Raw genomic sequence first — 23,846 nt, 5'->3', positions numbered from 1 at the left:
CTTTCTTGACCAGACCACCTCACACCACATAATGTCTTCAGGTATTTCATTTCCAACACATTCACCCTCCTCTGTACAACTCTGTCTATATCCCATGCCCCACTACCATAAAATATTGTTGGAACTACTATTCCTTCAAACATACCCATTTTTGCTCCGAGATAATGTTCTCTTCTTCCACACATTCTTCATTACTTCCAGAACCTTCGCCGTCTCCCCCATCCTGTGACTCGTTTCCACTTCCATGGTTCAATTAGTTGCTAAGTCTACTCCTAGATACCTAAAACACTTCACTTCCTCCAATTTTCTCTCCATTCAAGCTTATATCCCAACTTGCTTGCCCCTCAACCCTGCTGAACCTAATAACCTTGCTCTTATTCAGATTTACTCTCAACTCTCTCCTTTCACACACTTTTTCAAACTCAGTCACCAGCTTTTACAGTTTCTCACTCGAATCAGCCACCAGTGCTGTATCATTGGCAAACAATAACTGACTCACTTCCCAGGCCCTTTCATCCCCAACAGACTGCATACTTGCCCCTATCCAAAGCTCTTGCATTTACCTCCCTAACCACCCCATCCATAAACAAATTAAACAACCATGGGGACATCACACGCCTCTGCTGCAGACTGACCTTCACTGGGAACCAATCACTCACCCCTCTTCCTACTTGTACACATGCCTTACATCCTTTGTAAAAACCTTTCACCTCTAGCAGCTTACCTCCCACACCACATTTTAATCAGATTCAAGATTAAGTACAGAAGATATGCCAGATTGTTGGTATATTTATTTATTTATTTTGCTTTGTCGCTGTCTCCCGCATTAGCGAGGTACCGCAAGGAAACAGACGAAAGAATGGCCCAATCCGCCCACATACACATGTATATACATACACGTCCACACACGCAAATATACATACCTATACATCTCAATGTACACATATATATACACACACAGACATATACCTATATACACATGTACATAATTCATACTGTCTGCCTTTATTTGTTCCCATCGCCACCTCGCCACACATGGAATAACAACCCCCTCCCCTCTCATGTGTGCGAGGTAGCGCTAGGAAAAGACACCAAAGGCCCCATTCGTTCACACTCGGTCTCTAGCTGTCATGTAATAATGCACCGAAACCACAGCTCCCTTTCCACATCCGGGCCCCACAGAACTTTCCATGGTTTATCCCTGGGGATAGAGGAGAAAGAATACTTCCCATGCATTCCTCACGTGTCGTAGAAGGCGACTAAAGGGGACGGGAGCAGGGGGCCAGAAACCCTCCCCTCCTTGTATTTTAACTTTCTAAAAGGGGAAACAGAAGGAGTCAGATTGTTGGTGTCTGTCACATATTTTTGGCATGGGTAAGGAATACTCATATACAGCAACAAAGAAGGATCTTTTTACAGTGAGGTAAACTCATTTCAAAATGTTGCAGTGAAAGCTAGTAGAGGATGTTCATGCTCTCCTAGGCTGTATCACTATTTAAGGTTACTGTTTCCAAATGTATATCTATGTACTCACATATTTACTTATGTTTACACACATGAACATTTATTCAAAATATATTTATATTTCAGAATTTCTTCCATAGATTGCTAGTCTCTGAAATAAGCACTTATACTTTCGGAACCAAGGCAGCTCTTAGCAAAGATAAAAATGACCATTCAAATGTCAAGATAGTGGCAGCAGGAGGGTTCAGAAAAGCCAGCAAAAATTAGGCCCAATATGTTGACTCTTGGCACCTGGTACATAAGTTTAAGACTTAAGAAATTTGTTGTAGTGACTCAACCTGGTTCTTACATTAAAGATTATTGTGTGAGGAGAGTGACCCCACCTAAACCTTCCTTAAACACCTGACATTGGAGGAAATCAACAGATGTCTGACATTCACTTAATACAGTCATCAGACATAGCCTTTTGTTTCGATATGGTGGATCTACCCTGCATGGCATGGGATTCCTCCTTCAGGAGAGTTGGTTTTAGTTGTGCCTATAGATCACATTTACAAGATATTGTTTCCACATTTGAGAGTTTCTTTGGACTTAAAAGTTTTTTCCTCAAAGCCTTTTTCCTTCATGTAGGTATACTTTCATTGCTTACAAGGCACATGAACAATTTTACATTTTTTCTACCCTGCCCTGCTATCCCCTCTGTCATTTTACAAAATCTTTCTTTTTTATAAAAGTGTCCTTTTATGGGTTGATGTAGAATATCTGTGAACTCTAAGTTGTTTAGGGGCTGGTCTCATCACTGTGGTGGACTCTGGTTTGAAAGCAGGCCCAAATCAAGTAATGTGTTGCTACCATAAGTTCATGTTTAATGATGGGAGAATGCTTGCACTACTCAGCCAGCAGGATAGGGTGTTAGTAGGTCATAACACCCATAATACGAATGTGATGTTGCTTGCAGGACGCTGGCTAGCTGAGAGAAATGTTTTTCGAACTTCAGAGCATGCATCTTTCACAGAGAGTGGTAGCTGTGGTTCTGGCAGTGGAGGATCAGTCAACACGGATGCCTATGTAACAGTTGACACTCCCACTGATGTTAATATCTCCGCCCCTCCAAGTACAGATGGTAGTACCAGGTAAGTTGCTCTCCTTTATGACTGTTTGTGGTCTGTCTTTGAGTTGATCATTAATATTTGGGTATTATAGTGCTGCTAAGGAAACACTTCACTGTGTTAGGCTTCTGTCTGTAGTCTTTGTTTCTTTTGGGCTTATGTTTTAAAGATGTTTTTTCTGTTTATGACTGACTTACTGCAAAAGGGAGTTTTTTGATTATCCCTTTTTAATTTTGTGCACTCAGGGCTCTTTCATACAATAGATCCTTGATTACTATTTTTTTTTAATGATGAGAAGAAAGTTTTAAACTAAAGTTACCCCATGTCTTATCCTTGTGTGTACATACAGGATCTCAATCTCAAGCTTACAAATGCAATAAAAGTGTGTGGCATGGGGAAGGTGGGATGTGGGCATGTGAGAAAGAGTAATGAGTGATGGGGTGAAAAAGTTCTGTTAGTGAAAGAAATGAGAGCATTATAGGTGTTGCCTTCTGGAAATAAGTGCAAATGACCATCAGACATACAGGAGGAAGTGGCAAGCTAAATTAGGAAATAAATAGCGTATAACAGTCATATATACTGTACTTTTTCTCTTACAGCAGTAATGGTGTGATGACTGCATCTGTAGACAGTGAAACAAGCCTGCTTAGGAAGGAAGTCTCAAGTCTTAACCAAGAAATGAGCCAAGTCCTAAGACGAGCCAAGGATGCTGAGAAAGGTCACTATTTGTTGTCACTGTCTCCTTGGTAACACAGGAGACAGCGACAAAGTATAATAGTAGTAATATAAAAATTTTGTATGGTTTGTTGTTAAGGCAAGACCTGTGTAAAAGTAAGGATATTGAAATAGCCAGGAATGTGCACTCCATCAATTTAGCTGGGACTGCTGAGCTTCATATTTAAGTGATATTAGACATTCTCATTATGAGGTAATGCCACACAGCTTATATTAATAACCCTGAAGATAAGCTTAGTAAATGTGAAAGGGTTGTAAGAAGGAACTTATTATGTGTTACCCTGATGTTTCAGTTGAGAGAATTTAAATCATTATGAGGCTGTGCTGTGAATATGCACTTCAAGGACCACACAGTCATGTTGTGGGATGAGGTATACTGGATATCATTTGATTGAATTGTTGAAAGGTGAAATTTTAATTATATTTTTTGTATTTCTACAGAGATGCAACAGTTAAGGGCTCAAGTATCAGGAATGTTGAGTGAACAGTCAGCCAGTGATAGAATAATACATGAAATGCAGCAGAGAGAGATGGATCATCAGGTGAGAATGACTGTATGATAGAATTAGAAATCAAATCCTTTCACTTTTTATACCTTATTGTAAAACCGCTATATTGGGAATTTCTTAAAAATTTAAAATCACAGGAGTTTAGATGCATTGTATGATAATCACGTAGAATAAAGCCTATCATATTAGCTGGATAGTTTGATTAGTGAGATGTCATGGAAGTGCTTCCAGACAGTCAGAAGTGATAGAGTGAAACAAGTAAAGTTTCTTAGGACATAGTATCTGATATTTATAGGGAGTGAACTACGCCCATCCCTCCCTTTGCTCTGGGGATCTGTTCAAAGAAAAGGCCATCCTGTTTTTGTGTAGGAAAGGGAATACTTTGATTTTTTTTTAACCTGATTATTATTATTATGGGTTGCGCCAGGGCTCACAGTGGTGAAAGGAAATCACGTTAAGGTCTATGGGGCATGACCATGGATGGTGGGGTTCTGGTTTTAGTTCTGTATACATGACAGCTAGAGAGTGAGTATGAGCAAAAGGCAATTCTTCAATTTTTCCATGCTCTACCTTGCTATGCAAAAAAATGATGAACAAGCATGAAAATTACTTTTATTGTCATGGTTTATATTTTTTCATACTTGTTTGCCATTTCTTGCATTAGCTAGGTAGCACAAGGAACAAAGAAAAAAGGCCTCATCACTCACATCCATTCTCTAGCTGTCATGTGTGATAGAATGAAACCACAGCCCCCTTTCTGCAACAGGCCCCACAGACCTTTCTGTGGTTTCCCCAGTTGCTTCAAATACCTTGGTTCAGTCCGCTGGCAACACATCACCCCCTGTACATCACAGTTTTAATTCACTGTATCCTGTGCATGCCTTTCACCCTCCTTTATGCTCAGGTTCCAAGCACTTAATATCTTATTCACTCCTTTCCATCTCCAATTTGATCCCCCTTCCCTTCCATTACTGACACTCGTAATTGATGCCCTGCCCCATTTTTTCTGTTTCTTATGAAATATTTTATTAAACATTACCTGTAAATTCTTTTTTGAAGTGAATACATTTGAAGTTCAGGAATAAGATCTGGGATGAGTATTATTGCGCAGTAGGTATGTATGGAGAGATTTCATTGACTTGGGTGTTTATCATAAATACTGCCCAAACTGTGTCATGGAGTGTGTGAAAGAATGTAATATGTTAATACTGTTAATGATGATGATATTTATGATAATAATAATAAATGATAATAATAATAAATGATAATGATAATGATATTGATAATAATAACAGTGTTCTATGGTTGCGAGGCATGGACTATAGATAGGGTTGTGTGGAGGAGGGTGGATGTGTTGGAAATGAAATGTTGAGGACAATATGTGGTGTGAGGTGGTTTGAGCGAGTAAGTAACGAAAGGGTAAGAGAGATGTGTGGTGATAAAAGAGTGAGGTTGAGATAGAAGAGGGTGTATTGAGATGGTTTGGTCTCATGGAGAGAATGACTGAGGAAAGATTGACAAAGAGGATATATTTGTCAGAGGTGGAGGGAACAAGAAGTGGGAAACCAAATTGGAGGTGGAAGGATGGAGTGGAAAAGATTTTGAGTGATCAGGGCCTGAACATACAGAAGGGTGAAAGGCATACAAGGAATAGAGTGAATTGGGACGATGTGGTATACTGGGGTCAATGTGCTGTCAATGGATTGAACTAGGGCATGTGAAGCATCTGGAGTAAACCATAGAAAGTTTTGTGGGACCTAGATGTGGGAAGGGAGCTGTGGTTTTGGTGCATTACACATGACAGCTAGAGACTGAGTGTAAACGTATGTGGCTTTTGTTGTCTTTTCGTAGCACTACCTTGCTCACACGCAGGGTGGGAAGGGGCTGCCACTTCATGTGTGGTGGGGTGGCGACGGGATTGGATGAAGGCAGCAAGTATGAATATGTACATGTGTATATATGTATATGTCTGTGTATGTATGTGTATGTATACATTGAAATGTATAGGTATGTATATGTGCATGTTTGGACGTGTATGTATATACATTTGTATGTGGGTGGGTTGGGCCATTCTTTCGACTGTTCCCTTGCGCTACCCCGCTAATGCGGAAGACAGTGACAGAGTGTTTTTTTTTTTTTCTCTCAAACTATTGGCCATTTCCCGCGCTAGTGAGGTAGCGTTAAGAACAGAGGACTGGGCCTTTTTTGGAATATCCTCACCAAAAGAAGGAAGTGACAAAGTATAATAGATAAATAAAGTGAATGACAGTAATGATAATGATGATAATAATGATAATAGTTGCCTGATTCTATATACAGGAATCAATACGAGCAAAGGATAGCCAACTTGCAGTTCTACGAGTGCGCTTACAGGAAGCAGACCAAGCCATAGAAACAAAGGATGCTGCTTTGAAAGACCTTCAAGCAGAAAACAAAAGGTAATAATTTGAATACAATATCAGTGATCTGAATTGTTGTTTTCTTGTCCACAAACATACAATCTCTCTGTCTTATGCAACACTTGACAACACTTAACTCATGAAGCTCATTTTTCGTAACTTTAGATTTTCCTACAGTGAGCACTGTGCACTAGCCCAGCATTTTGACAAAATGGTAGGAGCAGTAGATAGAAGTGGTAGGTAGAAACATTTGGGCAGGATTATCAGGCAAAAGCAATAGGTAGGAGCATTAGGTAGAAGTAGTCATTAGGAACATTAGGTAGGAGCCTCTTCAAACACTGCATTTAAACTTGCCCTCTGCTGGTGGCCTGTTAAGGGTGTGGCACAATAGGCTAAGAAGTGGCACTGAAGTTCTTTAGTTATGGAAATTCTGTTGCTGTGGCGACCCTTTTGAGGGAGTTCCAGTTGAAACAGGCATCAGAGATATAGATAGATGGATAGATCTTGTTTATCTTTCTTCCTCCTCCTTCCTTTTTGAGATTTTATTGAATATCATTATCACTGTAGATTCCAATTTTGATTTGCAGATTATTAGAAGGGGCAAATGAAAGTAGTGGACTACATAGTCATGCCATGCAGACTCTGCAGGACCGACTAGAAGAAACCCAGGTCCTCTTGAATAGTGAGAAACAACAACACTCATTGGCTCACCATGAACTAACTAAGAGGTATGTTTCATAGGATCTAGTGTACATGGCTGAGCATAAAGTTTTTATTCTGTCTTTTGTTATATCTGTCAGTCAATTAGAATTAAGAAATTCATATGAGAAAAAAGTATAACGAAACCTCCTTCACTGTCAGTGCTGCCCACACACCTCCCCTTTTGTTTCAGTAGCAAAAGTAGCTTTACTTTGTCATCCCACTGCTCTGTTGGTAAAATGGTATATGTTATATAAGTGTGTATATTCAAAATTGTCATTGGAAATTCCTTGTTAAGTTAGGACCTCTGTATACACCTGACCCTTTTCCTTTGTTTTTATTTGTATTGTCATGGCTAAGACCTAATGTATACTGTCTCATGCCTCTTTGTGTAGTTATTATGATCATTATTTATCTTCAGCAATATATAAAATCATGCTGATTATTTTTCCCCCAGAATAAACCAATTAGAAGAGGAGCAACAGGGAGTAGCAGTAGCACTGTCTGATGCACAAAGGAAACTAGGAGAAGAGAAAACCAAAGCACATCATCTTACTATGCAGGTTTGCTGTTTATTTTCATTTTATCTCCCCTCTCAGTTTCCTGAGGTGGATTTAGTGCACAAAGAGAGTGTAAATGGAGGAAGTTGAGAGTAAATGTGAGCAAAAGCAAAGTTAACAGATTTAGCAGTGGAGAGAGACATTTAAATTTTTTGTTGGACAAATTTGTAGCTCAGGATTCGTAATGCAGGTACCATTTTAGGTGTTCTTCTCTGGACTCTCCTGATTAAATCTGTGCTTTTCTAGGTTTGGTGACCAGACATTCCAGTTTTGGTCTCATATATCTTGAGAATAGTGTAAGATAAAGATGCTAGAGTATGTGCTCAAAACCAAACAGTTGATGTAGATATGTTTTACTGTCTTGGGCTGGTGAATACCTTTCCCTCATTGTATGAAATGGTTTGTCATACACATGAATCCTGTCTACAGATGGGTTCTTTGCGTGGTGAGCTGGTTTCTTCGAGAGAAGAACTAACAGAATACAAAGCCAAGGCTGGGAGAATTTTGCAAAGCAAAGAAAAGCTGATAGCAACACTCAAAGAAGATCGAGGTGGGGTTGGTGAGGGATCCGGTGGAGGAAATGCAGAACTTGATCTTCACCAGGTTGAATTGCACCAGATGAGGTAGAGCAGCAGATAGTAGATTATCAGTCTGAGAGTGTCTCTTATATTGACATAACTTTTTCATAATTGCTTCTCCTTTCCCTTTTTCTTGTACCAAAATCATGTACCTTCTTTTCAGAGCTGAAAGAGATTTATTGCAGGAAGAGTTAGAGAGTGCAGGAGCACGTTTGAGGCAGCTAATGGGTGAATTCTCTGAAATGGATAATGCTGCTCAAGATCAAGCAACACTTGCAGCTCACAGTATTGCAACACTGGAAGAGTCCGTAGCTGATGAACGAAAAAAGAGAACAGAGGTGGAGTCTGAATTACGCCAGATTCAGGAGGTAGTTAATAGAATTTTTTATTAGTAATACAATTTGTATTTGAAAATTAGGAAAGCAAGCATATATGAGCAAATGAGACCATTCTTTGTGTGTTCCTTGAGATACCTCATGACACAGGAAACAGTAAACAAGCATGAAGAAAGATATAGGCAAGTACAAAACATTTATGGGCTTATGTCACAGGTGGGGAAAACCAGAGCAAGATATGCAGTCCTGGTTGTGGGTAGGGGGCTGTGGTTTCGGTGCATTCCATGACAGCTAAAGAATGGATTTGAGTGAATGAGACATTTTCCTCATCAATTCCTGGCACTACCCACTATAAAGGATGTAAGGCATGTGTACGATTAGGAAGAGAGGAGATTGATTGGTTCCCGGTGAAGGTCAGTCGGCAGCAGGAGTATGTTTGAGTTTAGAAGTGTGTTTGAAAGGAGGAAGTTGAGAGTTTAATGAGACCAAAGGCAAGGTTATTAGGTTTAGCTGGGCAAAGGAACAGGTTAGTTGGGATGTGAGTTTGAATGAGAAAATTAGGTTGAAGCGGAATGTTTCAGATACCTGGGACTGGACACGGCAGCGAATGAGATTGGAAGTGTCAATTGGTAGTTGAGGGCGTGAAGGTTCTGGGAGTATTGAAGAATGTGCCAAAAGAGAGGTCGGTATCTAGGAGGGCACAGATGATTGTGTTTGAAGGTAGAGTAGTTTCATAGTTGTATGGGTGCAAGATGTGGGATATAGATGGAAGTTAGCTGAGGGGGGTGGATGTGTTGGAAATTAGATATATGAGAACAAAATGTGGTGTTAGGTGATTTAATCAAGTAAGTATCAAAAGGGTAAGAGTGAGGTGTGGTAATAAGAGGTGTGGTTGAGAGAACTGAAGACCTGCTGAAATGGTTTGGATATGTGGAGAGAATGTGTAAAAGGTTGACAAAGAGAATATTTAAGTCAGAAGTGGAGAGGAAAAGTTTGGAGGAGTCAACCAAACTGGAGATGGAAGGATGGGTGAGAAAAATTTTGAGTGCCTGGGGCCTGAACTAGTAAGTGGAGTAAAAGATGTGCACAGGATAGAATGAATTTGAGCAATTTGGTATACATGGGAGCAACATGCTGTTAGTGGATTGAACCAGGGCATATGAAGCAGCTGGGTGAAACCACAGGAAGGTCTGTAGGGCATGGTTGTGGGGCTGTGGTTTCAGTGCATTAAACATGACATCTAGAGAGTGCTTTTCTTCATCTGTTTCTGGCTGTATGTTACTAATGCAGAAAAAGAAAACAGGTATAAAAAAAAACATATAAACTGGTGTTACAGGACTCCACCTGCATAAGATTACACCTCAAGTACAAAGGCACCTTTGGCAAAGCTGAATCATTGGGAGTACAGTTTTGTCAAAGAACCTATCACTCCAAAGAGTAATTATAGTTTGACTGATATGCACTAGAGGTTCTGGGCTCCTCCTGCGAAAGGCAATACTGCAGGTGAAAAGCCGTTTTTGTTGAGGCTGTATGATTGGAAGTACAGTTTCATCAAATAACTGATTCCAAAGGAGTCCATGTTTCCCAGCTAATAGAAGTAGCACAGCCTTGGGCTGCAGGAGTCTCTCAAAAGAGGTCCTGGGTAATGCCAGGACTGTTTGATAGAAATTGGTCCGTGGATGATTATCAGTAGAATAAATGCATGTACCAGAAAGCACAGGAACAACGAAAGATAACTTTCAATACCTTTCACATATTACATCTTACAAGCAAATAACAAAATGTACATTAGAAACTGTATATTCATGTGCAATAATCAAAGAGATTGAGAGAGGTCATGATGAGGCCATTTCAGATCACTCATCGGTTGGAAGGTCTCATCTGACCTAATCCATTAACCTTTTCACAGGTCAGGCACTATTTCCAGCTTTTTCTGTGTTTAATTAGAGTTTAAACATTGACATTCCCCATACTGATTTCAAGCTTAGGTACTTTCCCTTTCATGTCCATTTTGTCTTGTATATGTGTGTGTGTGTGTGATAGAAATGCCATTTCTTGCATTCAAAGCAGCTTGTTAATGCATTATTATTTTTTCTCTCTCTTTCTTTGGCCATTGGCCATGTCAGCTTATGGGGTATGATATACCAGGTTCAAGTAAGCTGTGTTAAGATAGACAGGTAACATATACAGTGACGGTTTCATTTTACTTCATCACTTTAAATGATTGCATTTATTCTTGGACAGGAGCTGCGTTGTGCCCATGAAGAATTAACGCGACAAAAAGTTTATCTCTCATCACGATTACAAGAACGGGATGTTGAGATAGACAGACTCAGAAAGCAGGTAGGTTCATTGCATGATCTCTTTTTTCCATAAGATCAGAACCCCTTCCATATGTTTTCATTACATATCATTTTGAAAAATACCTACTTGATAAACAGCATTGCTTTGCACATGACCTATCCCTACTTGATCACCTTTTCAGGAAATCTTTGAGAAATGATTCATTTGATAGGTAAATATGATGAAAAGATTTCTGCTTAAGTAATCAGTGGTGCTTGCTCATGTGCAGTACCTCTTTCCATCCCTTGCCAGCTAGTCATTCTTCCCTTGTATTGGTTAGAGCTGAGCACCTGGCAGCACACTCATTCTTATTTACCTTGGTATGGAACAGCAAGGAGTAAGGAACTGACAGTCTTTTGTGTTTACTACAGTTCTCTTATGACTGAGTTCAGATTGCCAAGCAAGGGACAGAAGGGAGGTAGAGGATCTTCTGTGTACATACACCAGGGTCCTCTGCCAAAGCACCATCATCAGAAAGTATTGTGTATGCTGAGTAAAATCACTGTAGGGGAATAAAGGTCCCAAGATTCTAGATATTGATTTGAAATACATGCCTTCCTTAGAGGTATCCCCTTACCATATATAGATGGAAATTTTAAGGAACGAGAATGCTAAATGGAGCTGACTAAAGACATACTGATGTTTTCTCTGGAATTTGGGACAGATCTCATTCATGATTCTGGAAAAATATTGATCTATTCGATTCTGGAAAAATATTGATCTATTCGATTCTGGAAAAATATTGATCTGTTCGATTACTCCTTCAAAGTACTGCTATTTACATTTTTCCTATGCTATTTGCCATCTCCCACGTGAGCAAGGTATCGTTAAGAACAGAGGACTGAGCCTTTGGGGCAATCTGTATCTCCGACGCCTGTTTCCTCTGGGAACTCCCACCAAAGGGTTAGCCATGGCAAAAGAGTTCCCACTTATCCCAGTCCTTACATGTCTCCCTCATACACCATTCCACACATTCTTCCCCAGTACTCTTCCTCACATGTGGTTTGAGAGGCCATTTACCTTGCATTGGAAATTGCATTTGTTAAGTCACTCTATGGATTCAGGTGACGTGCATTCCAATGCAGTTAGATCATTCTTATTTAGAAAATAACTATTGGTTTTCTTAGTCTATATTTCCTGTTAAAGATTTCTTATGAATAACAGAGGATGCTATGTTTGTTAGATTGAAATAAGTGAAGATGTATGTACCACTTTCCTCCATTGAATTTTCTATGGGTTTCAACAGCAGAGGATAAAGATTTCATTAAACTCCATAACTGCTTTTTGGTTATTCATTTCCATTGCTGACTCAGATAACCAGGTAAGTTGTGAAGGAAAAGTGTTTTCAGAAAGAGTTTGACTCCTGCCCTTCAAGGCTTATACTTTCACGTAAGATTTCTGAAGTTTTCTTGTATAGGTTTCAATTTTTTTCAGATTTTGCTTTTGAAATATATAAATCAGTCCATGTGTGAAAATATTGTATTGTTTGATCAGAATCTTCAGAGTTTCTGTGATAAGTTCTTGTTGGGAAGAGCAGAATAGTTAAGTTAGATGTATGGGATTTGTGCAAATTTGAGAAGTGCATTATAGATAAAAACATTGCATTCATATTTCCATCAGTGTTTTCTTCCATAGCTTTTGTTTTTGATAGGCTACTGAATTATATTTGATTATCATCAAGCATGATGAGAATTGTCTTTCCTTGGATGTCTGCACATATGAAAACAAATTTTACGTGTATATGTATAATCCCTGGGTGGTGTAGAAAGAATTCTACCTCTGTATTCCTCGTGTCACAAAGATGGAACCAAAGAGGGAGTCAATAAGGGAGTGCTCATCCTCCTTGAAGGCTCAGGCTTGGGTGTCTGAATATGTATGGATGTAACCAATGTAAGAAGAAAGGTAGTATATTTTTGAAAAGGAACCTGGATATTATGGCTATGCATGAAATAAAGCTCAAGGGTAAAGGGGAATAATGTTTAGAAATGTTGGAGAAAAGTCAGGGGTTGGTGTAAGGGCAAGAGCTAAGGAAGGAATAGTACTACTGAAGCAGGAGTTATGGGATAGTGTGAAAGAGTGTTGAGAAAAGAGCTCCAGACTGATTTGGGTAAAAATGGAAGTGGATTGCAAGAGATGGGTGATTATTAGTGCTTATGCACTTGATCATGAAATGGACAATCATGAGAGGCAAGTGTTTTGGGAACAACTGAGTGAATGTGTCAGCAGTTTTGATGCAAGAAACCGAGTATAAGTGATGGGTGATTTAAATATGAAAGTGAGTAATGTGGCAGTTAGGTGTACAGTTGGGGGATAATGGGTATTTAGTAAAGTGACTAGAAATGGTGAACAGCTAGTAGAGTTGTGTGTTTGAGAAAGGGCTGGTATTTGGGAATACCTGGTTTAAGAAAAGGAACATACGTAAGTAAATGTGTGTGTAGAAAAGATATACGGTGGGCATTATTGGATTACTTACAAATTGATAGGTATGCAGAAGAGAGCCTCTTGGATGTGAATGAGTTGAGAGGGGTAGCTGGTGGGATGTATGATCATTACCTTGTAGAAGTGAGTATGTAAATTTGTAGAGGTTTACGGGAAAGAGTGAACGCTATGGGTGAGAAGAGTAGTGAAAGTAATTGAGCTTGGAAAAGAGACTTGTGCGAAGAAATACCTGGAGAGATTGTGTGTGAAATAGCTGATGGTGAGTGTAAATGAAACTAAGGGGGCAAGTAAGGAATGGGAGGTATTTAAGAAAGCGTTGCTGACATGGGCAAGAGAAGCATGTGGCATGTGTAAGTGGGAGATGGGCAGGTTAGAAAGGGTAGTGATTGGTGGGATGATGAGTTAAAGTTGCTTGTAAAAGAGAAATTATAGGTATATGGGTTGTAATTACATGGAAGAAGTGCTCATGATTGGGATATATATAAGAGAAAGTGATAGGAGGTGAAGAAGAAGATACAGGGATTGAAAAAGAGGGCATGTGAAAGTTGGGGTTGGTGAGTATCTTTAGCTTTAGGTAGGATAAGATGTTTTGGAAGGAGGTTAATATTGTGTAGAAAACAGAACAAATGGGAACATCAGTGAAGGGGCAGGTGGGAAAGTGGTAGCAGGTAGTAATGAAGTGAGGGGATGGAGTGAGTATTTTGAGGGACTGTTGAATGTGTTTTATGATAGGATGGCAAATGTAGGGTGTTTGGATTGGATTGGTTTGTGAAGGAAGAGAATTCATAGAGAGTGGTTTAGTGGAGAGAGAAGAGGTGGTCAAGGCCTTGCACAAGATGAATTGTGGCAAGGTGGCTGGAGTAGATAGTATTAGTCAAATTTCTTAAGAAATGGAGTATCTGTGTTGTTGCCTGGTAAGATTTTCATTATATGTAGGGATTATAGTGAGGTGCCTGAAGATTGGTAGAATGCATATATAATGCCACTATATAAAGGCAAGGGGGACAAAAGTGAGTTTATTGGGTAAATTGTTTGGGAGAGTAGTGATTGAGTGGATGAAGGCATGTACAGAGCATCAGATTGGCGAGGAACTCTGTGGTTCCAGGAATGGTAGAGAGTGTGTATCAGGTGTTTGCTTTAAAGAATGTGTATGAGAAATATTTACAGAGACAGAGGGATTTGTATGTGGTATATAAAGATCTGGAGGAAGTATATGACAGGGTTGATAGAAATGTTATGTGAAAAGTTTTAAGAATACATTGTGTAGGAGGAAGCTGCTTGAAGCAATGAGAAGTTTTTCTCGAGCTTAAGGAGTGGGTATGGAGCATGGAAGAAAGAGTATACAGTTGCAAGGTCCTATAGCAAGAAGGGAGGTAAAATGGGCAATACTGAGGCTGAAGATAGGAAAGGCACTTGGAATGGGTGGGATTCTGGCTGAAATACTGAAGTATGGAGAAAGTGTGATTGAGTGTATGTGTTTGATATGTAATTTGGCATGGAAACAGAAAATTGTTTCTCAAGATTGGGTGAAAACTATTGTTCCTTTATTCAGAGGAAAAAGTGCTAAGGATGTATGTATCAATTATAGGGGAATAAGTCTGTTAAGTATACAGGAAAAGTGTATGTAAGTGTGTTGATTGTTAGAGAGATGGAAGTGACTGAATGCAGAAAAAGTGAGGAGCAAGGGGTTTTTAGGAAAGTTAGGGGATGTGTGGATCAGATTTTTGTGGTAAAAATGACTGAGGAAAAGTATCTAGCAAAAGGTAAGAAGTTGTGTGCAGCTTTTATGGATCTGGAGGAAGCATAAGACAGAGTTGAGTGGAATGCTTTTTGAGGTGTGTTAAGGATATGTAAGATACGGAGACAACTGTTGGATGGTGTGAGAGCCTTCTTTAGATGATCGAGTTCATGTGTAAGAGTGGATGGAGAGTTGAGTGAAAGTTTCAGTATACTTGGATGTGAGACAGTGCTGTGTGATGTCACCATGGCTCTTTGACATGTTTATGGATGGAGTGGTAAGAGGGATGAAACCAAAACAAAACTAGGTAAAGGGAGTGCAGAGATGGAGTGCAGTGGTGAGGTATGGTGGCTAGTGACAAGCCTGTTTGTATATGATACTGTGTTGTTTGCTGAGAGTGGAGTTATAGAAGCATGTAAGTGTGTTTTATGATGTGTTTAAGTGTAGGTGACTGAAGGTTTTTACAAGTGTAAGTAAAGTGACTATGTTTGAAATGAAAGAGAGTGAAAATATAGATTTTGCAAAACCCTATAGATTAGCAGAAGAAAGTGCACTAAACTGTGCTATTGATATAGGTGGGGGGGGAGACTAGACTCTTTATTTCAGTGCATTGTGCATGACCACTAGAGAGTGGATGTGAGTGACTGTGGCCTTTCTTTGTGTGTTCCCAGCACTTATTCAGTGATGCAGGAAATTTCGGTCAAGTATGAAAGGAAAGGAAATGTACATCCTTACATTCATTCCATTCTTATAGGTATGCTCACTCATGCAGAATTTCTATCAATTTTTTGTTTTCATACTATTCACCATTTCCTGCATTAGCAAGGTAGCATTAAGAACAGAAGACTGAGCCTTTGAGGGAATATCCTCACTTGGCCCCCTTCTCTGTTTCTTCTTTTGGAAAATTAGAAATGAGAGGGGAGGATTTCCAGCCCCCCGCTGCCTTCTCTTACCCTGTACCCTTTACCTCTGGTATGGCTCTCTCCTCCCCTGACCCTTACCCCACTGAATAGGCATGCCATCCTTAGATCTCCATCTTCTGCGGTGCCTTCCCCTTCCAGGACCCCCAACCCCAATATGGCCCTCCCTTCTCATGGCCTCCACCCCATGCAGAGCCCTCCTGTCTCCCTCAGTGTCTGTGGCCTGTACTGGATATAGTCCATTGTATGTAGCCAGAGGAAGTATTGTTTTCTGGAAAAAAAATTGCATCTGAAAAGTAACGGGATTGTGCTCTTTAGTCATACTAAACATTTCTACCAAGTTTAATAGAGATTTTAAGTGCCATTTTGGAATGATTGATTTTGGTCATATAGATAGATAGATAGATAGATTGACTGCCATGGTGTTGCTCCATTATAGTATGTTCAAGTTAATCATAATGACGAAGTTAAGGAGATATTTTTTTACGATATTGAAAATATTCCACCCAGAGCATGAATATTGCAGTGAAAGGGTTAAAGCATGAAATTTTTTTTTCTTTTTTTCCCTTTGACCAGTGATTAAAGTAGAGTATAATTTCATGTTCATAGAAATTAGTGTACATTTGCTTCAAGCTGTAGTTTTAGTTAACATTGAGAACACCACACCTCTGAAGTTCAGATATGGAGCAAGGTTTCAAATTTATAGACATTCTTGTGTATTAACAAACTGAAGATTAACTTTACTAAATCACACAATATTTTCAGACTTGCTGAGATTGCTGTAACTAGAGTTAGGTGATGAATGCATTTTTGTCACCTTAACATATTCCTAGTTTATTTAGATACCTTCAACATCTTCAGAACCAGGGCCAAGACAATTAGTATTGATTAATAGACTTTAATATGATTGACTATTTGTACCTCTTTTACACATCTTTTACTTTGTCACCTAATATTTGAGATGTTTAAGGCATTATTGAAAAAGAGTGCATTAGTTTAGGGAGATTTAATTGTAATTTCTGTTTTGACAGGTGGCTCACAAACAGAGTTCATCTAGTAGTCTGTCAGAGTTGGAGCAGCGTGTTCATGCATTGACAGAGTCTCTCATTCATAAGCAGAACAGTATAGAAACTCTAAGCACTGAAAAACACTCACTGATCATCCAGATGGAACGCCTTCAGGTAAGCTTTGTTGGCCCAGCCTTATTTTTCTCTTCAGCATTGTTCACATGTTTAAGTTATTTACATCAGTTACCACATGGGTAAGGCTGGAAATTGTGAAGTCATTTGTGCTTGATATTTTAGTAACTACTTTTTTCAGTTAACTATTATGTTGATTGACTAGTTACCCAACATAACTTTGCGTTTAGTCTCTTGGCCTCACCTAGATAAGTTAAAGTGAAAGACATAATTGTCTCTGGGGGCACCACTTTTCCCCTTAGATTCTTCTTTTACAACAGTAACTATAACAGATTCTTGGGCAAGATATATCTCATGTTGTCATGTACAGTACAATACCTTATTTACATGATTTAATGTTCAGGATTCTCACATTGCATGTTATGTTTGTGCTGACCTTAATCAAGGAAGAAAATAACAAGGTATTCACTTCAAATGTATGATAAGCAGTAGGGAAGGATATACATATCTTCATTCTACAGTTATTGAAAAGACATTTGTCCCATATGAACATGAGATAGGTAGATCTCAGGTAACATTCCCTATGCATATGTCAGTTGGTCTCCCTAGAGAGAAGTTGCTAACAACCACTTAGCACCTGCAAGTTATTACCATGATCTCAGTGAGGAAGGCAGCTTTGATTAATAATCACTGAGAGGCTGGTCTTACAGTGTTAAATTGTACGTCACAGTTAGTGTTACCATCATATGGAGTCCACTCGGAACTCGTTGAGATGTTTATAGCCACTTATGAACTGTTAGTAATAATGGTTTCTTTTCATGATGAGACTTTTTTAGGTTTTCTTGTATTGAGATTAATAGCCAGGCTTGTATACCCCAAGGCATTTGTCATTTAATGAAGACATAAATCAATAAAGAAATAGGCTTCTTGATGATATTTTTACTTTTCTTTTTTTCTTTTTCATAGCAACAGTATCAGGAATCCCAGAAGATGCTTAATCGTGACCCTCCATCAACGTACCGCCAAGATGATGGTAAGATATACCATTTTAATTGTACACTTATTGATGGTATACAGTGGTGTTGAAAGGTGAAAGTTGATATAAATAAAAGTAAGGTCATTGAGCTTGGTAGTGGAGAGAGTTGTTGGTTAGAGTGAAAGTTAGAATGGAGATAACCTGGAGGAGGTGGAGTGTTTTAGATACCAGGGAGTGGATATGGCAGCACTTGTAACCATGGGAGCTGAAGTAAGCCATAGGTTCTGGATGCATTGAGGAGTGTGTGGAAAGAGAGGTCACTGTTTGCGTTGGCAACAATGGATATGTTTGTTGGTACTGTATGGATGTAAAGAATGGGCCCTTGACAAGATTGTTGCAGTTTCTCACACGAGTGAGCCATTAGTGCTGTATCATAAGCGAACAACAACAGACTAATTCCCTAGGCCCTTTCATACCCAACAAACTTGATACTCGCCCCTCTCTCCAAAAGTCTTGCATTTGTCTCCCTCACCACCCCATCCATAAACAAAAACAAAAACAAAACTATGATGACATCACACACCCTTGCAGCAGACCAACCTTCATGAGAAACCAATCACTCTTCTCTCCTCCTACTCGTACACATACTTTACACCCTTGATAAAAACCTTCCTGCTTTTAGCAGCGTACATCCCACACCATATATTGTTAAGACCTTCCACAAATCATCTCTGTCGACCCTATCATATACCTTCTCTAGATCCATAAATGCCACATATAAATTTATCTGTTTTTCTAAGTATTTGTCTCACACATTCTTCAAAGCAAACACCTGATGCACACATCCTCTACCACTTCTGAAACCACACAGCTCCTCCCCAGTTTGATGCTTTGTACATGCTTTCACACTCTCAGTCAATGCCCACCCTTATAATTTTCCAGGTATACTTAACAAACTCATGCCTCTGAAGTGTGAACACTCACCTTTATCCTGTTTACCTATATACAGTGACACTATACATGCATTCCTCCAATCCTTGGGCACTTCACCGTGATCAGTATATGCATTTGAATATCCTTACCAACCAATCAACAGCAGACACCCCCTTTCTTAAGAAATTCAACCACAGCACCATCCAATCCTGCTGCCTTGCCTGATTTCATTTTCTGCAGTTCTTTCACCACCTCTTTTCTTTTCCCCAAACCACTCTCTTTGACTCTTTCACTTCACATACTACCCTGACCCAAACACCCTACATCTGCCACTCTTATCATCAAACACATTTAGCAATTCCTCAAAATACTCACTCCATCTCCTCACTCCATCACTACCTGTTATCACTTTCTCTTTTGCTTCCTTCACTGATGTCCCCATTTGTTCTCTTGTCTTTTGCATATAATTTATCTCCTTCCAGAACATCTTTTTGTTCTCTGTAAAGTTTAATGATACTCTCTCACCCCCAACTCTCATTTTCCCTTCTTTCAACCCCTGCAATTTCCTCTTGACCTCCTGTCACATTCTTATACATCTTTCAGTCATTTGCACTCCTTTCTTGTAAGTACCATCCTAACACCTCTCTTTTCTCTTTCACTAACAACTTTACTTCCTCTTCCCACCACTCACTACCCTTTCTAATCTGACCACCTCCCACCTTTTGCATGCCACATGCATTTCTTGCACATGCCATCACTCCTTCCCTGAATATACATCCCATGCCTCACCCACTCCCCTCACTTCATTTGCTCTTACCTTATGCCACTCTACACTCAGTCTTTCCAGGCACTTCTTCACACAAGTCTCCTTTCCAAGCTCACTTACTCTCATTATTCTCTTCTCCCCAACATTCTCTCCCCTTCTTTGAAAACCTCTACAAGTCTTCCCCTTCACCTCCACAGACATCCCACTAGCTGCCCCTATCAGCACATTTACATCCCAAAGTCTCTTTTACATGCCAGAGAATTGGTACTTAATCTGTTAATGCCCTTTGACCATCAGTCTTAGTCACATATGTATGCATATGTATATTTCTCTTTTTGAATTGGGTATTCCCAATCACCATCCTTTTTTCAGGACACAAATCCACAAGCTCTTCACCATTTCCGTTCACAACATTGAATACCCCATGTGCACCAATTATACCCTCAACTGCCACATTACTCACCTTCGCATTTAAATCACCCATCACCTGGTCTCATGCACCAGAACTACTGACACATTCACTCAGTTGTTCCCCAAACTTTTTCCTCTCGTGAACTTTCTTTTCATGACCAGGCGCATGAGCACCAATAATCACCCATCTCTTGCCATCGACTTTCAGTTTTACTCTCATCAATATAGAATTTACTTCCTTGTACTCTATCACACACTCCCACAACTCCTGCTTCAGTAGTGCTACTCCTTCCTTAGCTCTTGTCATCTCACCAACCCTTGACATTATTTTCAAGACATTTCCAAACCATTCTTTCCCTTTACTCTTGAGCTTTGTTTCACTGAGAGCCAGAACATGCATGTTTCTTTCCTCAATCATTCTACCTGTCTCTCTCCTCATCCTGGTTACATTCACAAATATTCAGACACCACAATGTGATGTTTTGAAAGGATGTAAATAATGCATTAAAGTCAAGATAACAAATAGGAACATCAGTGAGCGGGACAAAAGGGGAAGTGATAACTGGTAGTGATGGAGTGAGTGATTTGAAGGATTGTTAAATATGTTTGATGATAGTGTGGCAGATGTAGGGTGTTTTGGTTGAGGTGGTATGCAAAGTGAGAGGATAATGGGAGTTGCTTGTTAAAGAGAGAAGAGGTGGTGAAAGCCTAGCCAAAGATGAAATGTGGCAAAGTGGCAGGAGTTGATGGTATTGCAGTTGGATTTATTATGAAAGGAGGTGACTGTGTTGTTGATTGGTTGGTAAGATTATTCAGTATATGTATGAATCATGATGAAGTGCCTGAAGATTGGTGGAATGCATGTGTAGTGCCATTTTATAAAGGCAAAGGTGATAAAGGTGAGTGTTCAGACTACAGAGGTAGAGTTTGTTGAGTATACCTGGTAAGTTGCACGAGAGGGTGAAGGCGTGTACAGAGCACGAGACTGGGGAGGAGCAGTGTATTTTCAGAAGTGGTAGGGGATGTGTTGGATCAGGTGTTTGCTTTGAAGAATGTGTGTGAGAAATACATAGAAAAACAGATGGATTTGTATGTGGCATTTATGGATCTGGAGAAGGCATATGATAGGGTTGATAGAGATGCTTTGTGGAAGGTGTTAAGAATGTGGTGTGGGAGGTAAGTTGCTAGACGCAGTTAAAAGTTTGTATCAAGGATGTAAGGCATGTGTATGAGTAGGAAGAGAGGAGACTGATTGGTTCCCAGTGAAGGTTAGTCTGCGGCAGGAATGTATGATGTCCACCTGGTTGTTTAATTTGTTTATGGATGGGATGGTTAGGGAGGTAAGTGCTAGTTTTGGAGTGCGGGGCAAGTATGCAGTCTGTTGGGGATGAGAGGGCCTGGGAAGTGAGTCAGTCGCTCACTGATGATACAGCTCTGGTGGCTAATTGGAGTGAGAAACTGCAGAGGTTGGTGACTGAGTTTGGAAAAGTGTGTGAAAGGAGAAAGTTGAGAGTAAATGTGAATAAGAGCAAGGTTATTAGGTTCGGTAGGGTTGAGGGACAAGTTACTTGGGATATAAGTTTAAATGGAGAAAAAGTGGCATAGGTGAAGTGTTGTAGATATCTGGGAGTGGACTTAGCAGCCAATGAAACTGTGGAAGTGGAAGTGAGTCACAGGGAGGGGGAGGGGTGAAGCTTGTGGGAGCGAGGAAGAATGTGTGGAAGTAGAGAATGTTATCATGAGAGCAGAAATGGGTATATTTGAAGGAATGGTAGTAACAATTTTATATGGTTGCGATGCATTGGCTGTAGATAGGGTTGTACAGAGGAGTGTGGAAGTGTTGGAAATGAAATGTTTGAGGACAATATGTGGTGTGAGGTGGATTGATTGAGTAAGTAATGAAAGGGTAAGAGAGATGTGTGGAAATAAAAAGTGTGTGGTTGAGAGAGCAGAAGAGGGTGTGTTGAAGTGGTTTGGATATATGGAGAGAAAGAGTGAGGAAAGATTGACGAAGAGGTGGAGGGTGGAGGGAATGAGGAGAAGTGGGAGACCAAATTGGAGGTGGAAAGATGGAGTGAAAAAGATTTTGAGTGGTCAGGGCCTGAACATGCAGGAGGGTGAAAGGCGTGCAATGAATAGAGTGAATTGGAATGATGTGGTATACCGTGGTTGACGTGCTGTCAATGGATTGAACGAGGGCATGTGAAGCATCTGGGGTAAACCATGGAAAGTTCTGTGAGTCCTGGATGTGTAAAGGGAGCTGTGGTTTCGGTGCATTATTACATGACAGCTAGAGACTGAATGTGAACGAAAGTGGCCTTTGTTGTCTTTTCCTAGCGCTACCTCGCGCACATTTGGGGGGAGGGGGTGGTTATTTTCATGTGTGGCGGGGTGGTGCTTGGAATGAATAAAGGCAGACAGTATGAATTATGTGCATGTGTATATATGTATATGTCTGTGTGTGTATATATATGTATACGTTGAGATGTATAGGTATGTATATTTGCGTGTGTGGATGTGTATGTATATACATGTGTATGTGGGTGGGTTGGGCCATTCTTTTGTCTGTTTCCTTGCGATACCTCGCTAACGTGGGAGACAGCGACAAAGCAAAATAAATAAATGAATATATATATATACGTATATATATGTATGTGTATGTGAATGGATGGGCCATTCTTCGTCTGTTTCCTGGTACTGCCTCGCTGTTGTGAGAAACAGCGATTAAGTGTAATAAGAATAAGGTAATATATATAAAGTCACTTGTAAGTTTTTTCTCTCTTTTCAGTAAGGAATCGTGTGCCAAGTTTCCTTGTTGAATCACCATTTGATGGAGGTGTAACTCGACAAGTTAAACGAGCTTATTCTACTTTGGACAAGTTTTCTGTTAGATTAGGAGTATTTCTTAGGCGATATCCAATTGCTAGAGTTTTTGTTATTGTATACATGTGCCTTTTGCATGTGTGGGTGATGATTGTACTTCTCACATACACACCTGAAATTCATGGTACAGATTATCTTCATCCAGCTGGCACAATGCCTCAGTGAATATGATTTCCAACACTTGCATCACATGCTTTTACACCTTCATTGCTATCATTTTCCATGATCATGTACAAGATATCTACTTATCATTATTTCACTTTTCAGATTACTATAAAAGCCTCAGAATCTTATCCTTGTTTTGTATTTAGTTTAAACAGATATATTATAGAGGTGTTCTTATCTCCCAGTACAAGATTGACATAACGCCACCAATTCTGTGTTTGGGAATGGTTTCTATTTACTCCAGTGCCACTATATATGATTGGTTAAACTGTACACTTGTTATATATAACTTTGTGACATAATTTTAACATAATGTATACTTCCATGATTTTGTCCATCTTTCTTTATCCTCACTATATTTTCATGAGTTTGAAATTGTAAACCATTTATGTTAACACCATTCATAGCAATGAATGCTTTTTGATATAGGGGCATAGATATCAACTGCCCAAAGGTAGAAATAGTAATCACGCTGAGTTCAGTATGAGCTCTGTTATTGTAAAAATAAAAATCATATATTTTTTCTGTGTATGGTGCTTTTTGTCTACCAATATTTCCACCAAGCATGGAAATTTGGAAGATTCCCCCAGCAAGATTGAAAGAGAATGGCATCAGCATGCCAAGGAACACGTAAGTACAAACAGACTTCTGTTCCCAACTGTACATGCCTCCTACACTCATATTTTTACCTTTCATTTGGCCAAAACAAGTCATTTCTTAGAAGCTCAGCTCCTTTAATGAATTT

The 23,846-nt window shown here is 39.6% G+C and overlaps 1 protein-coding gene across 7 annotated transcripts in view; it reads left to right on the top strand.

The window, feature by feature from the left end:
* LOC139763058 (golgin subfamily A member 5-like) overlaps positions 1-23,623 on the top strand; it is a 91,236-nt gene extending 67,613 nt beyond the window's left edge. For 4 of the 7 annotated variants that reach the window (XM_071688670.1, XM_071688661.1, XM_071688652.1 and 1 more), the window contains 12 exons: positions 2,423-2,597; positions 3,173-3,291; positions 3,750-3,850; positions 6,137-6,255; positions 6,804-6,944; positions 7,373-7,478; positions 7,905-8,098; positions 8,217-8,421; positions 10,633-10,731; positions 16,860-17,009; positions 17,934-18,000; positions 22,842-23,623. In XM_071688670.1, the coding sequence (XP_071544771.1) occupies positions 2,423-2,597; positions 3,173-3,291; positions 3,750-3,850; positions 6,137-6,255; positions 6,804-6,944; positions 7,373-7,478; positions 7,905-8,098; positions 8,217-8,421; positions 10,633-10,731; positions 16,860-17,009; positions 17,934-18,000; positions 22,842-23,101 (1,736 nt within the window). In that variant the 3' untranslated portion in view covers positions 23,102-23,623. The remainder of the gene's footprint in view (positions 1-2,422; positions 2,598-3,172; positions 3,292-3,749; positions 3,851-6,136; positions 6,256-6,803; positions 6,945-7,372; positions 7,479-7,904; positions 8,099-8,216; positions 8,422-10,632; positions 10,732-16,859; positions 17,010-17,933; positions 18,001-22,841) is intronic. The other 3 variants (XM_071688696.1, XM_071688687.1, XM_071688677.1) reach the window with 1 other exon arrangement.
* Positions 23,624-23,846: the final 223 nt, after the last annotated feature.

The sequence above is a fragment of the Panulirus ornatus genome, chromosome 3 (assembly GCF_036320965.1).
Source record: "Panulirus ornatus isolate Po-2019 chromosome 3, ASM3632096v1, whole genome shotgun sequence".
Taxonomy (NCBI): Eukaryota; Metazoa; Arthropoda; class Malacostraca; order Decapoda; family Palinuridae; genus Panulirus; species Panulirus ornatus.
The sequence above is the reverse complement of the archived record's forward strand: the minus strand, read 5'-3'. Positions and strand labels throughout refer to the sequence as shown.